The 15,694-nt window shown below is 53.6% G+C and overlaps 5 protein-coding genes across 5 annotated transcripts; 2 read left to right on the top strand and 3 right to left on the bottom strand.

The window, feature by feature from the left end:
- Positions 1–1,330: 1,330 nt before the first annotated feature.
- Positions 1,331–2,892, top strand: A1O3_08814 (uncharacterized protein; the record flags this gene model as incomplete). Its single annotated transcript, XM_007738910.1, has 5 exons — positions 1,331–1,457; positions 1,510–2,125; positions 2,186–2,319; positions 2,376–2,663; positions 2,723–2,892. The coding sequence occupies 5 exons, from the start codon at positions 1,331–1,333 to the stop codon at positions 2,890–2,892; spliced, it is 1,335 nt and encodes a 444-aa protein (XP_007737100.1).
- Positions 2,893–4,282: 1,390 nt separating this feature from the next.
- Positions 4,283–5,407, top strand: A1O3_08813 (uncharacterized protein; the record flags this gene model as incomplete). The annotated part of the gene is made up of 1 exon (XM_007738909.1): positions 4,283–5,407. The coding sequence occupies one exon, from the start codon at positions 4,283–4,285 to the stop codon at positions 5,405–5,407; it is 1,125 nt and encodes a 374-aa protein (XP_007737099.1).
- Positions 5,408–6,358: 951 nt separating this feature from the next.
- On the bottom strand, positions 6,359–6,885 carry A1O3_08812 (uncharacterized protein; the record flags this gene model as incomplete). Its single annotated transcript, XM_007738908.1, has 2 exons — positions 6,359–6,708; positions 6,801–6,885. The coding sequence occupies 2 exons, from the start codon at positions 6,883–6,885 to the stop codon at positions 6,359–6,361; spliced, it is 435 nt and encodes a 144-aa protein (XP_007737098.1).
- Positions 6,886–9,334: 2,449 nt separating this feature from the next.
- A1O3_08811 (uncharacterized protein) lies at positions 9,335–9,529 on the bottom strand (the record flags this gene model as incomplete). Its single annotated transcript, XM_007738907.1, has 1 exon — positions 9,335–9,529. The coding sequence occupies one exon, from the start codon at positions 9,527–9,529 to the stop codon at positions 9,335–9,337; it is 195 nt and encodes a 64-aa protein (XP_007737097.1).
- Positions 9,530–13,390: 3,861 nt separating this feature from the next.
- On the bottom strand, positions 13,391–14,041 carry A1O3_08810 (uncharacterized protein; the record flags this gene model as incomplete). The annotated part of the gene is made up of 1 exon (XM_007738906.1): positions 13,391–14,041. One exon carries the CDS (start codon positions 14,039–14,041, stop codon positions 13,391–13,393), a length of 651 nt encoding a protein of 216 aa, XP_007737096.1.
- Between the last annotated feature and the right edge of the window lie 1,653 nt (positions 14,042–15,694).

Below are 15,694 nucleotides of genomic sequence, written 5' to 3'. Positions count from 1 at the left end.
TCTTCCGCCAGCGTCAAGCGACCTTGACTGCGATCCGTCGAGGCTCTCGTGAGGTTTGGGGGAGGGGTGGGTGAAGGTTGATTCGTCAACCATACCACCATAGCACACCGTGCCGTGCCATGCTGCGCCAGACCTCACTGCGCCAGCGCCAGCGCCTGCGCGGCGTCGGAGGACGTGTGGAATGCCATCTGCAGCGTATCCGAAGTCTACCCTGGTCTCTTCAGCGCAGCTTTCATTCCGTTCGGTCCGTCGATAAGGATGTGCTGGATTTGACCTGGCAAAGGCCGCAGCGCTGCGGCCATGGACCAGGATTCTCGGGGAACAAAGTGAGACTCGGTTCGGAGGCGCGACCCCCGACTTCCTGACTTCGCAGGATATTCGAGGGTGAGGTTGAGGGGTCAAGAAAAGGAGACCTCGGATAGCATGTTGCCGGACTCATGGAAATGAAATTGGCTGCAAGGCCAAAGGCAGCATGCTTTTGCGTGGCATGTTTGTAGAAGATCGTTGCAAGCGAAGTCCAGTTTGATGCCTTCCCACGCCAAGTTTCTGCGCTCTCAGAAGTATTGGTTGCACCGTTGTATTAGGGAAGATGATACCGCCGAGCATATAGGCATTTTGCGCATCGCAGGCAGACTGCTATCACAGACTATCCATCCGTGCATCTTGAAGTCCCTAGTAGATCCCTCACCGGCCTACAACCACTTTCTTCCTCACTTCTGGCTCGCTTGTTCCCTCATGTAGCCTTCTTGGCCCCTGAGCCCTTGCAGGACTGGGCACTAGCAATCCGTACATTCGTCTGGCCTAAAGAGTAAAGAGATGGTCACTGTGTCTTGGATGGGCCTACATCCGCCCTATATTACCCCTTACAGAGCCTCAGATAGAGTTCTTCCCTTTCTGCTCGCTTTGTCAAACTTAGGCACTAATATTAGGCATTCCCAGCTTTGCCCTTTAACCAGAAGGCTGGTATAGACATCCCTACATAGTCTGGGCTCTCCCCCATACCCCTTTGATAGCGAACATGGAACATTTCAACCTTTGACACGCTTCAGGAGTGACAAGTCTTCGCAATGGTGCACCCTGTGGCTTTGATAGCGGTATGTTTGCTTACAATCACAGTATATGTTCATGGTTGGATTGCCAGGTATCGACAATTTAGAGTGCGTGCTCATCTCGGTCCCGGCATAGGGCCTGCGAGCTGACAGTGGCCCAGGACTTCAAAGCCCTTGCAGAAGGACATGGCTGCCTTCCACCCCCGAGGCTGCAAAACCAAAGACCCTGGGGTGTTGACCGCCTGGAACAGATATTCAGAGCCAACACAGAATCGAGACTGATGGAGCTTTTTCTCTTCCATTTTCGACAGACTGGGAGTACCCTAGAGCAGGTGTTCTTGGGGACCAAGGCCTTCGGAACCATCGAACCGGCCAATTTGGAGGCTATGCTGGCTACTAACTTCAGAGGTAGCAGGGCGTCTCCTCCTCCTTCCAATGTCGATGGCTGACAGGTCTTCAGATTACAGTATGGGCCTAAGACGAGACATTACATTTCCCATGTTCGGAGACGGCATTTTCACCCAGGAGGGGGCGGCCTGGAAACACTCGCGAGAACTGCTCAGGCCACAATTTGCCCACAAGCAGTATGACGATCTGGCCGTCATTCGCGACGCCGTAGACGACCTCCTAGATGCCATCCCAAGGTCAGAAGGGGTTGTCGATCTACAGCCTCTCTTCTTTCGATTGACCCTTGATACCACCACTGCATTTCTATTTGGAGAATCTGTTCGAAGCCTGAGGGCGCCCGACACCGCGGGCGAGCAGACATTTGCCGATGCCTTCAACATTGCACAAGAATACGTGGCAAAGCGATTTCGGCTCCTAGATCTTTACTGGTTGATTGGTGGGAGGAAATTTCGGGAAGCATGCGATAATGTTCACCGGTTTGCAGATCAGATTATTGAGAAAAACCTGAAGATCAAACAAGACAGCGCGGATCAGGCAGAGAAAGAGAAATACACCTTTTTGAGCGCCGTCTCCATGGAGATTCCGGATCGAGATGCCCTCCGAAGCCAAATCATCAACATCCTGGTGGCCGGTCGAGACACTACGGCCTGTCTCCTTTCATGGACATTGTATGGCTACTCCCCGTGGTACCCGTGAATTAAGGCTTCCCAGCTGACCGCGCTTTCCAGCTTCACATTGGTCCGGTATCCCAGAGTTCTGGCCAAATTGCGAGAAGAGATCGCTCAGACGTGTCAAGGAAGGCCTGACTTGGACAGGAATGATCTCCGGAACATGAGCTTCCTCAACAATGTTGTCAAGGAGAGTATGTGTGACGTTCGCCTTGAACCAGCAACAGAGGTCTGAGCTGACTCGACACAGCGCTTCGTCTCTACCCCTCTGTTCCTGTCAACACCCGCACGGCCACAACAACGACAATCTTACCCACTGGCGGTGGCCCGGACCGCAAGTCTCCTATCCTTATTCCCAAAGGCTCTGCTGTCGCCTACAGTGTCTATTCAATGCACCGTCGCCCGGATCTCTATGGGATGGATGCCGAGATCTTCCGTCCCGAGAGATGGGATGAAGACATGCCATTGTACCACGATCCCACACACGCCAAATGGGGCTACCTACCGTTCAACGGTGGCCCACGGATATGCTTGGGCAGTATGGATCTGTCTCCCCATCAAGTACGGGCCGACTTTAGTGCTGACGTGTCTTTCAAGTGGATTTTGCCCTAACTGAAGCCGCATACACCATCGTCCGATTAATCCAACGATTTCCCGTGATCAAACTGCCGCCGACCGAAATCGTGGAGCTGACCGGGGTTGAGAAGCAGACAATGACACTGGTCATGTTTATCGCGGAAGGTTGCAAGGTGGAACTGCACTCATGATATTCAATGGCCATCTACAACACCCAACACAAGAGTACGTCAGGATATAGGAACTTCCTTCACATCAGTTCCCCCTTGGGCTCACTCACACTGTCAGGTAACCCATAACAACTCGGCAGCTTCATTTGCCCGCATTGACTTCAACATTGAATCTGTGTTGATCCATCTTTGCGCAACAGCAGGCGCGGCCTCCTCGGAATAACGCATCAGAGCTGCGACAACCACTGTATATCCGGCAGGGCAAAAGGTAAAGGCAGTGGGCACCTGAAGACACGCAGATAGAGCAGAGTGAATGGCAGCCACGGCGCCGACCCTGGGGCTGAGCATGACCGGTGACCACTGACCACGACAGCTGTCAGCGCTTGACCTGAATCGTAAGCACCTCCTAGGCCTCGATATTCGAGGCCGAGAGATGCAGATCCAAATTGGCAGAACCCCAATTCACACCAGTCATTTGCATAGCCACATGCACCATGCCGCCAACATCGGGCTGAAACTTGATACTAAGCCCTTTTTTAGGCTCACCCCTTACCACCGGGCATATTTGCTGGTTGAGGCTCTGGGTGAGCACCTCTAGTCATTAACAATGGACCTCCAGCATTCCATATACACTGAATACCCGCTCACAGCCCTATCCACACCGGGACCTGGGGACAAGGCTTTCGGCTGTGGCGAGCGAGGGAGACTCCGGACTCCGATATCAGATAGTTGCATCCCGCCCTGTAGGGTCGTGGGTTGATATTGCGCTGAATGAAGGGAAATCTACCAAACAGTTCCCTCCCATCCAGGCAGAAAGAAGCCCTGGCATGTAAGATGGACAGCGAAGCCAGGTGATGGAGGAGGTGATGATATTGAAGTGGCGGGCCGCACCGTCATGGCTCGTACATCGTCGTACCGGGGGCTTGGCAGCTCCGGGGCGCAGGCTGCTGCCCTGGCCGTGTCTGTCTCTCTTGTCTCTGCCTCTTCTGCCATTTTTCCTTATCAGTGCCATGTTCGATGTCTGCTCCTCCGCCACTCGGCAGCCACCGAACCTCGCCAGGCTGCGATACGGGCTGCAACGCTGCTGTGGATCCCATCGCACATCCCATCGCCGCCCTCCAACGAGTCAGATCCTCGCTCTGGTGTCTTCACATGTTAGGGACTCCCCGCCCAGGTTCATGATTCATGTACGAGGCTGCCATGATACGAGTGAAGAGTACGGAGTAGGTTGAGATCACCCTCGCCGTTGGGCATATAAAGACTCCCCTTTCCCCCTCTTCCTCTCGAGTTGATTTCGCAACTTCTACAGACCATCCTTTCGACACATCTACAGGCTCGCCCTTTGATTCTACACTCTTCGCGTCTATCCCAATCCAATACCCCACCAGTCTAACCAGAACTACAAGCAAGAATGCCTGGCATCACTGTCCAGCCCATCAACCCCTCCAGTCCCGAGCTCGGAGCGCTCCTGGAGAACGTCGATCTGGACAACCTGTCCGATGCCGACTTCAAGACCCTTCGAGATGCTCTATACAACCACAACGTCGTCTGCCTCAAAGGACAGTCCAAGCTCACGCCCAAGGCACAAGCCGAGCTCACTCGCCGCTTCGATCCTGAAGCCATGTCGTACGGTCACGGCAAGACGATCGATGCCAAGCGGTCCATTCTACACCCTGATCTCAAGACGATCCCGCACCAGCCGGAAGTCCAGGTCATCGGCAACGGCTTTGTCGAAGAGTTCGAGGGCCTGAAGAACATTACGCTCCGACACCCGCACCACCGGACCTTCCACCAGACGGTGATCCCCGACGACCAGGATCTCGACTACACACGCTTCTACCGCTGGCACATTGACGCGGCGCTGTACGGCAAGCTACACCCGCCGCTGGTGACGTCGCTGCTGGCGGTGCGCGTGCCCAGCGGCCGGAAGCAAACACTGCTCTACGACGACGGTAGCGACGATACCCTGCAGGTGCCTTTGGGCACGACCGCCTTCGTGTCCGGCTACACCATGTTCGACCGGCTCAGCCCGGAGCAGAAGGAGTTCGTGCTGACCTCCAAGATTGAGTACGCGCCGCACCCGTATGTGTGGATCTCGACGGCCAAGTCGCGCCCGGACGGTCTGGGCATGGTATCGGAAGGCAAGGAGGTGCCGCTCGAGTCGCTGCCGACCATCGAACACCCGACCGACATCCAGATCCTGCCTATGGCCTGGCGCAACCCCGTCACCGGCCGCTTCGCCCTGCAGATCCATCCGTCCGTCGTGCGCAAGATCCACCTGAGCGATGGCCGGGTCCTCGACAATCTCGCCGAGGTCCGTGAACTCGTCCACTCCCTGCAGCGCCCCGGCATCGCCCCAGACCTCGTCTACGCCCATGACTGGCAGGAAGGCGATTTGGTGCTGTTCAACAACCACGGCGTTCTGCACAGCGTGGTTGGCGCCTTCGCCGAGGACGAGGTCAGACTCTTCCGACAGTGCAACCTGGCAGCCAGCCGACCGCCGACCGGTCCACAAGACGGTGTGCTCGCCAACTAAGGGGCGGCAACGTTGTTGATGACACTGATGACCAGAAGACTACGTTGGACCTAGGTTTACAATGGCGCACACCACGAAAAGCTTGGGATGGAGGAGAATGGTCTCCTCGAGGAGGCGCAGGAGCGTGCTGAAATAAACTGTGTAGCGTCTGACCGGCGTTGAGGTGATATTGAACAAATGAGCGAGCGAGGAATTATGCTGTGCTGTTCTGTTATGTTTGGATTAGATGATGACCTGTGCTACTCTCGTGGGATTTCGAAACACTGTTCCTCTCATAGGGGTTTCTTTGTATTCCATTTCAATTCGATTTCGATTCAGTTATCACATGCTATTGATTTTGATTTAGAGCGAGAGCTCCCTTCCTTACCAGGACCAGGTTGGAGTTGGAGTTGGAGCTGGGAAACGAACAGGGTGAGAAATAGACTGGAGGCAAGAAATGCCCGGCAGATAGGCCAGTCAATCAGTCAATCAGTCATTACGAGTACGAGTATCATTTCTCCATCAGCTAGTCAGTCAGTCGCTTAGTTTAACTAGGTAGGTAGGTACAGGACCTTACGGAGTAGTTAGATGGATAGTCCAGAATGCTCACGAGTCGAAAGAAAGTCGTGTCGATACGCAGATATACTACTACCCTAGCACCACTAGTAGTCAGTCAAGTGCATGGACATGCAGCCTAATGACCTGTCCGTCCGTACTTGCTAATCAGGTAAGGTAAGGTAGGTATGCTGTCTGGGTTTACCACCAGCATGACACTGCTCAGGTCAGGCATCTAGCTAGCTACCTAATCTCTCCATTTGTTGAAATGAAAGGCAGGCTGAGCGCCGGGTGGCACCATCCCCATCGACAGAACGCAGGGGATCGATCGATCTAACTACCTAATCCTCATCTTTTGCATGCTTCCATCCGATCCCCCAGACAAGACAAGCGGTGCGTCGATCCCCCTTCATGGCTTCAGAACTTGTACAAGCCAGGAACCAACTTTCCGTGTTCCTTCTCCTGCGCCTCGACACTATCCATGATCCTCTTCTTGATGGCATCGGTTGATGGAGGGCCCGTTCCAGGTGGAGTCTTGCTGGTATCGGCTATGAAGAACGGCATCGCCTTGACAGAATCGACCGCCTTGCGTATCGCTTCGACCTCCTCCGGAGAGTAGCCTCCGCCCACGATGATCAGACTCACATCCGACCGGTTGGAGCCTTCGGCATTGGTACCGAGTCCCGATGAAGGTGTGATTACATTGCCTTTGAGGAGACCCGGAATCTCTGAAACGGCCGCGTCAGCCGTTGCGCAGGCATGGACAACTGTTACTCTGTGTTAGCGGCAACAGTCACACAATTTTCGTGCAGCTTAGCAGGGTAGAGATGAACGGTCAGTTCTCTGAAGTGGAACTTACTTTCGATTTTTGGGACAAGGTTTTTGACCATGAATTCAACATGATGGGGGACTTTTCCACAAAGAACAGCAGCAATCGAGGCCATAGTGAGTGTCGGGATCAACGCAATCGTTCGAAGTAAAACTGTCGCGAGGGATGTCGGGAAAAGTGTGTGACAGAGTGATGGAGGGTTCTCCGATGAAGTCGAGGTTGACGAGAGTGTGCAAAAAGGAAGCGGCTGGTCGGTGGCGGGGTAGTAAGACGCCGGAGGCGGGGCGGCAGTTCAGCAGGATGCTTGCTGGTGCTGTCTTGGTATTGTTTATCTCCCGCAGGTAGTATGTCCTCGAGTGGATGAGTAGGAAACTTGGATGTGATGGTGGCTCTCTTAAGGAAGTTCAGGAAGGCAAGAAAGAAAGCGGTCCAGAAAACTGACAACAGCCAAAAATATATCAACGGACTTTCAGAGCAGAAATTGCCTTCGGTAGCAGAGTGAGACAATCAAGGCGCCCTTCTTTCATTGTTATTTGGGCCGAGCCTGGCTCATCACATACAGGGGCGGGTGGCAGCATCTTGACTGCGGCAGCTGGGGGAGGGGATAGGCTCAGGCTGCCGTGTAACTTGAGATCTGGTGTCCCGCAGACATCCTAGATGTAATTCATCAGCGAACTCATTCAAACACGTAAACATCATTTGGCCTCCCCGATGGTTGAAGACCAAGGACGGATCACAGAAGCATAGAGATTTCATAGAATAGTATGGCACCGGGAACTCGCTGAGACTCCGGGCTCTTGCTTCAGCTCGGATGGGCTTGTGAAGCCATTGATTCCACGGTAACCACTGCAGATGCAGCAGCCTCCCGCTCAGCCGTCACTCTGGTGGAAGATGGAAAGGATCTTGAAGTCCGATGCAAAGCCTGGAGGCACAAAACAGATGTCGCAGGAGGACAACCTGGGATCTCCGAGCCCAATACAATTTGCGATAGATTCCTTGCACTGCCACCCCAGAGAGCGCAGGGGATGGAGCGTTGGCATGTTTCCTTCTATTTGGTGTGCATGTAAGGAGCAGATTGTTGTGTCAGGGAGTACGCTGCAGAAACAATCTTGTGGCGTGGAAAATGGTTATTGACGGAGAATCGTTGGTACGGAGCGAGGGGGAGGGAGAAAGTACACCGCAGTCCTTCGAGCACATGACAGGACTTGTAGTAACGACCTTGGCTCATCTTTCCTTGATCCTGCAGCATATCCGTGTGACGTGGAGGACTGTAACTCATGGCTGTTGCCGCAAGGGCGGTGGCTTCGAGACCGAAGGAATCATCACTCTTTGTCCGTTCGTAGCGAGTCGGAAAGACCCTCATGCATGGTACTTCGGGGCTGCCAGACCGTAGCTGCGCGTGATCTCTGCGAGGTGGCTTCGGCATGTCGTTGCCATAGTGTGCAGTAGCCGATGCCAGCTGACCGACGGTATTGGAAGCTAGGAAATGCAGGCACCTGCAGATGTGGAAACGCAACCACTTGTAGATTGTTGCGTAGTCGATTGCGTTTGGGTGCAAAGGAGAGGCACAACGGTTCTAGAATGGAGGAGGAAGCTGTGTAACATACAATCACCGCAATGCTATTACTCATGTTGCAAGTCAGCACTGTCCTACGACCCGTCAAGGATCCGCCCAGCGTACTGTACTCCGTACCTTGAAGTCGGGGGTCGACACGATGGCAAACAGAGGATGGTGCTGCTGGTGGAGGAAACTAAAATTACAGGGGCACCCAAAGCCTGGGGGCGGATGTCACCGTAGAACACAGTAGTGAAGAGCTAAGCCGCCGCCTCACCCGTCATTCTTCATTGGAGTACGGGGGCAGTGCAGATCGCACTTGGGGACATTCCACCCATTGGCCGCTTTGCATGACGATCTTGATGCCTCAAAGATGTTTTCGATTATTGCCCGGGACAAACGTTGTGATACACAAGGGGTTGGTCTACGGAGTAGAGCTCGGGACAATCTTCTCAAACAGGTGAAGACTTCAACTGACAGAACAGCAGTTAGAATTCTAGTACAGGCATGTTCCACCATTCTATCGATAGGCTGATAGTCAACACGATAAGGCATAACCCAGATAGTCAATTTAACGAGTGATACCACAGCTGGTACGGAGTACAAGGTACACACACAAGACTTGCGTCCTTCTCTTCTCTTCTAACTCAAAATTGTTGTGACAATGCCATCGCTGCTGATCGTCAGCCAGGAGGGTTGGGAACGTAACCAGCGGCCCCGGAGAACATAAATGGTACAAAAATGCCAGAGCAATCTCGATGGCCTTCACCGTCACAGATAAATCCCTTGTGTGTGCCAACCTCTCAAACTCTTCAAGAGTACCCTAAAGACCATCATATGTCCATCTTTAACAAGGGACGTGCATAAACTCCATGAACCCCCTTTGGTATCTATTCCATAAACTCCCTTGTTGGGTATCAAAATTCTCATGTCCAATGTCCAAAATCATTCGCTCTGATGTCGAGCTGAAAGAAATATGCTGTTCTGTGGCAGAGCGACAAGTTGAGGCTCATTTCCATCGGTTGTGGACCATGTCAGAGGTGCGTACGGGATCATCCTGAGTGGTGGTGTGGTGGTGGATGATGACAACTTCACGTTTTGGCACCGGTCGAGTGTCCTTGCGGTTGCGATCCTCTCGGCGTGAGTTGTGGTAGACTCGCTCTCCGCCGCTGCTGGAGCTAGAGGAGCTGTGATAGTGAGGCATTGTGTCGGGCTTGGTGGTGAAGTGGTGTTGGAGTAGAGGATTGGGTTGGCAGGGGTTGGCGAGGGCCAGCGTCAGGGGTTAGAACGTGGCTTTGTGTGCGTGGAAGCAACCTTGCGGCCGGACCGAAGGATATTATAGACAGGTTGCCAGAGGCAGGATGCTTGGTGACCAGGTCTAGAAGCAAGGCTTTGGGAGGTGTGGCGTTGTTCTATAAGTGGTGATGGCAATGATGGGTGGTGGGGGCGGTTTCCGAAGAATGTTGCAAAGGGGCTGAAGGACTTAGTCGCAGAGGTGTTGGTGGACGAACTGTAACCAGCGGCTTTGGTTCAGTGTGTTTCTTCGGTGGAATTCCGGGTAGTAAAAGGGGGTAAGTTGTGAAGGAATTCGGTCTGATTTATAGAGGACACTGGTGATGGGGAGTCACCGTGAAAGAGCCGGGCTGAGCAGGTGAAGCCTGGTGAGGCATCAGGCAGACGGAGGCTAGCATCAGGCAACTGGAACTAAGGGTCGGCAGTGACTCAGATGACGAGTGCAAGTCGGAAAGGGCCAGGTAGGTAACAATGGACTCTGGGACTCCCAACGCGTGGTCTGGGAGTCCTGCCACGCTCAGTATCCGCAACTAAGGCGCGGTGGAAAGGTTGTTGAAGGGTGGAAACAGAAGAAGGCTGTGGGATTGCAAAATGGGCGTGTGCTAGTGGCAGAGTTTAGGCAGCAAACCCGTCACCCTGGCACCGTTTGCAGGGATGGAACAGACTCACAGGAAGGAAGGGATTAGGGGATCTGGAATCCATCATTGGGCAGCGGGATGCATCGCCTAGTGCTGCAGAGTATCAGGAACCGCAACGCAACAGCAGGAGGCAGCAATTACGGTAGGAATGGAAATGGAAGCAGCCAGAAAGGAGAAAAGGGATGACGTGCACCCGCGTAGGCAGTACCTAGGTAGGTAGGTAGGTTACCTGGTAGGGAGCGCCTAGGCACCTACCCAGGCACCTAGGGAGGTCCGTTGTCCAGCCCTGGGCGCGGATTTGGGTATTATGGTCAGTGTCAACAAACAACCACAACCACAACCACAACCGTGCGGGGATAAAGTACTGGGCAAAAGACCGCACGTTCCGCACCCTACTACTGCACTCCGCCTGCGCCAGCCAGCGCCAGCGTCAAAGACACGCCAACGCCGTCTGCCATCCAGGCTACAGAGGCCTATCGTAAAGCTCCTGTTCCTGCAGCCGACTGCCAGTGTGACATTCCTATCCGTCCTTTTCAATAACATCTCCAGTCGTCCATCGCGCCTTGTTGTTAGCCGATGCATTGTTGTTCTTTTGCCACCGTCACATTGACATCCCCGACACAACAATACAATACGGCGTGCTCTCAACCACTGAGCTGCAGCCAGCAATCGCCATCCCGCCCGGCTACAGTACAGAGTATGCTCAGGCGCCTCCAGGGGAAATTGTTCAGACGACCACAGCCCATGCTTTGGGGATTGGCGTTCCTCTCTGAAACCTGACCTGCCACTTACCGGCTCCCTGTTGCCGAACTCTCCAACCCTCCAACCACACCACTGGTGAAACAATAATGAAGCTGACCAGCCTGACAGGCACTAACTACCAGGTATTAGTATTAGCTGCAGCGTAGGATGCGATCGCTTCCCAGCATCTCGCCAACCCTCCGGATGAGCCACGTTTGTCCTAGGGCCGGCCACTACCCAAAGAATCCTTCCCATTCAAGCCCGAGCAGACGCCTCATTCTTTCCTGCGCCTGCGCCACACACGTCTACTGTCACGCTGCCACTTCGGCCTCAACTCGTCTCACAGTCACCCACCAAGTGTTGCCTCCATGGCTGGGAAAATAGATGGTGGTCGTTGAGTATAGACGCAACATTCCATGTGCTAATTCCCTGATCAGCAATCACGGAGCTCTGGACGCCCAACTGTGGATGCTCACCGACCCGCCGCAGAGTTCGCAGCATCCACGATGTATCCATTTTTACGACCCGAATCTTCTCTGCAAGACTCTAAAGTGATGCTCTTGAGAAACCCGCGCCTCGGACCCAACCTTCGCCGTTGTCGATCATGCGCGCCCGGACAAAACGAGGCGAAACTGGAGTTCGACAGGACCGCCGCAGCCGGGTGTGCTGCGTGTACCACCATCACGTGAATAACCTCTGCCCGCGACGACATCAAAATGCCGTGTATAGCCGTGGCAAACGTGCATCTCTAGACTATACGGCGTCGATCAGTTGCCCTTGGAACATCTCTCCGCTTTGGATTGCGGACAGCGACAGGTGAAGTGACTTTGTGCCCAACGAGAGCGCAGATCTTCCTCGGCCTTTCCCTCCGCTGTTGCAGAGTTGATTTCCTTGGTCATCGCCTCATATGGAGTACTTCTATCCTTTTCCAAGGATAGTATGGAGTACCGCAATAACTGCTAGCAGCCTGAATGTGTCTAGAAAGACCGAGACATGTCAAACATGTGGCTTCGGTAACAAGTCAGATCGTCATCTTCGACGTCTCGTTTGGGAGCAATCTGCACGTAGTCAGACTACTCTGCATTTGCTTCATTCCGGTCTCCGGCATTCAATGTGCAGTCGTTGGGCTCCTCGGGAACATGCTTGTGGCAAAAATGCATGCCGTCGTGATTCTACACTCTGTTGCTGTGACATTACTTGCGACTATTCTAAGTCGCAACCCTGGGTCTCTTCCTGCCCAATGTCATCTAACAGTACCTGCCTGAGTTTGTGGTTTGCTCATATATTGAACATACGCTGCTCAATACTGCTGAACTGGTTCTTCAGGTCGAGAAATTATCTCGACAACCTCTGGTTGCCTCTAAGGAGACGTGGGTATGAGCCACTGACTTCATGAAGTCCTTCGCCTTACGCCGCAAGCAAACACTCTGCAGCCGGTGCCCAATTACTGTGGACTTTGACGATCTAACTACCTGATTATGCAAGTTCATGGACGCCTCCTTGCGTGGCAGAATGGAGGAGTAATGGCCATGACGTATCACCGGGGGAATATTGGATGGAATCGGCAGCTTACCGAGTACTTCATCTGCAAACCAGAGCGCATTGCAATCATTGATCTCCAGGGGTTGCCTTTAGGCAAAACTAAGGTGAGGCGAGGTGGGTCAGCTGCCCGGGAAAGGCGCGCCCACAGCTTTCAGCCATGCCTTGTCCTTCTGTGAGGGAGTGGGTGATTGTTTCTTGTGTCGCCCTCGTTCGTCAGAGGATAGATGGACAACTCTTTCATTGCGGGTGCGGGAGAACAGAAAGGGATTCTCTTAGCTAAGTCTCATTCTGAGAGATTGAACCACTACGCCCTGCTGCTCACCTTGTCTTCTGCATGAGTGCTTGCTATGGTAGGCTCTCGATGATGTAGCCTGCCGTATTTCTTGTCATGTTACGCTGCCTAACCTCGCTGTCAACTCGGACACTGAAAGCGCAGGCATTGCCGGTTGAGAGAAAACAAACTAATTAGCACAACGGTCCAGAATGGCCAAGCTGATATCAGACTGCACGGTCCGTAGACCTAGTGACGTCTCCTACACACTTGGCTATCAATTAATACACGTTGTTTGATGAATATATGCTTCAAGCTGGATCCTGCCCCCAACAAGAGGCTATCCTAGACGAGCATATATCTACGCACGATCAAAGCTAAAAATCATGAAGAGCATGAAGGAGAAGTAACATGATTTCACCATGAGGCTGTCTCGTGTAGATTCTATACGTTGTGGTGCGATCTTGACGCCATTGCTATGCGATTTATGCAACTCTAACACATTTTTGTTCCGTACAAAGACAATCGGATTGTGGCACAAGGAGACCTGTCCTTGTCCCTATTCCTGATCAATTCACGCTCAGAGAAGAACTACCATTCCCAAGAAGACACTCCCCAGAATTCCCGCTGCAGAGACAACATACCCACCAACAGCACCATTTCCAGACGCACTTGTGGCCGCTGCCGAAGCGCTGCTCCCAACGGCTGAGGTGAGGCTTGCGGCTGCACCTGTGGCTGAGGTACGGAAGGAGGTGGCTGCGGCCCCGGCACTGCTCAGGATGCTGTTCTCCCGGGAGCTGGCGCTAGACAAGACACTGCTGATGCGGCTTTCGAGACTGCTTTGTGCGGACGGAGCAGCGGTGGCAGCCTCGGATCGAAGACTGGAGGCCACTGATGCGGCGTTGGATTCAACTGAGGCAGCTTCGGAAGTGAGGTGCGAGACCACCGAGTCCACGCCGGTAGGGACGCTGCTGGCGATTGACGAAGCTAATGAGGCGGCAGATGTGGCGAGCGATCCTCCCAACGACGTGGCATCTGAAGCAAGTGATCCTCCCAGCGAAGTTGCGTCGCCGGCCACCGAAGTAGCACCCGAGGCGATCGATGCTGCTAGCGACGTGACATCTCCGCCGACTGAAGTGGCATCAGAGATAACTGAGTTGATGGCGGAACCGACGTCCTGGGCGAAAGCGCTGGCGACGAAGGCTAGGAGAAGAGACCTGGAGAAATGCATTGTGAGGCCAAGGGTGAGGTGCGATTGGAACGAGAGTGAAGGTAATGGCGATGTCTTCGGAATGGTTGCTTCGTTGGGGAGAGTGAAGGTGGTAGGTGAGAGAGAGAGAGAGGAAGCACAGAGTATTATATGCCTCCTTACTGCCAATCCTGGGTGAAACCTTGATTGCCTAGTGTCAGGACACCGGAAGGGGCGATGATGACGATGATGATATTGGCGTGTGGCATGTCATGAGCCACGATCACGACGTGCGACAGTGGCGGGCCTCGCAACTTCCAAGCCTTGTAGAGAGCGGGTCGACTCCGTTGAGAGTTGAGTTGAAGCCTTGTGGTTGTGGCGAGTGGCATGGGCAGGGGTGGAGGCTCAGGAGGCTGGCGCAGGCGCAGGCGCAGGCAGTAGTATGACTAACGCAATGAGAGGTACATATTCCACAGTACGGAGTACTCCGTACTTCGTACTTAACTACATGTACCTTATCTATACCAGGTACGCTGCCACAATAGTGTACGGATACTCCATACCTGGGTATTCCCCATTCACAGGGCCTCTCAGCCCGGCCTTACAAAAGACAGCCTACTATTCTACTATTACTCCGTACAGAGTACTACGACAACGGAATTGCAGGGCAGATGGCTCACGTTTCAGGTTGGGCCAGCCGGATGGGGAACCATTAAACACAGCCACACCGAGGCTTAGGGGCTTCCTCAGCCTCCTGCACCTACGTCAGCCAAGTAGTCGTACACGTACCACGTACTCCGTACTCTGGACCACCGATGGAAGGTGCCTACCTTACGGAGTACATAGTACTATCCGTACACAGTGCACATACTACAGAGCCTACTACTACCAAGTAGTCCTAGTTGCACCTACCTGGTACTTAGTGCCTGGCCTTGGGGACCGTACTACGCTGTATCTAGATAGGGAGGGACTTCCCTTATGTGCCTCTCCAACCGCCTGGAGTCTGAGGTGGATGTTCTGCTTGCTCTGTGCTCGTGACAAACGGTCCCTCTGTGATCTTCCTCATGCTGACTTGGTGCTAACAATTGGCAACTCTTCCCTCGTGGTTGATTTGCTGAAGCCGCACCCGAACCCAGGTCTGTATATCATAAGCAAGCATCTGGTCACTCGCCAAATCTGCCGATGGCGAGACTAACCAAATGAACTCGAACCGGCGGAACGTCGCTGCCGGTTTGATTGGCTGCTAAACTAACATCCTTCATCTAGTACCAAGCAATGCCGTCCTCCCGGCTCGTTCGAAGCCTTCGTCCTAAAAAGCTTCGCAACCCAACCGTCCTCTTGCGTCTTCCTGTCTCCTACCGCACCTGCGGCGCTTCCTCCACATCCGCCATTTCTGACTAACACGGGCCTGTGTCAGCAAGAACTTCCATATCTTAGGTCAGGCCAATTCGAGTTGAAGTCTGGACGTCGAGCAGCGTGGGTAGTGGCTTGGACAATCTCCAAGCTCCTGTTTACCCAACAGTCGGTCCTCCTCCGCCGTCTTCGAAGTGCAGGTATAACAGCTGAGAAGTGCCCTCGATTCAGTGCACAACCCACCATGTCTGCTTGAGATCCTGCCCGCATGGCAGACGACACACCCTATTAACCTCGCGATTGCGCAAACCTCCATTCCAGCTGCTGTCAGATCCAATGGCA

Source organism: Capronia epimyces (assembly GCF_000585565.1).
Source record: "Capronia epimyces CBS 606.96 chromosome Unknown aczIQ-supercont1.8, whole genome shotgun sequence".
Classification (NCBI taxonomy): domain Eukaryota; kingdom Fungi; phylum Ascomycota; class Eurotiomycetes; order Chaetothyriales; family Herpotrichiellaceae; genus Capronia; species Capronia epimyces.
This window is presented reverse-complemented; position numbering and strand designations above follow the sequence as displayed.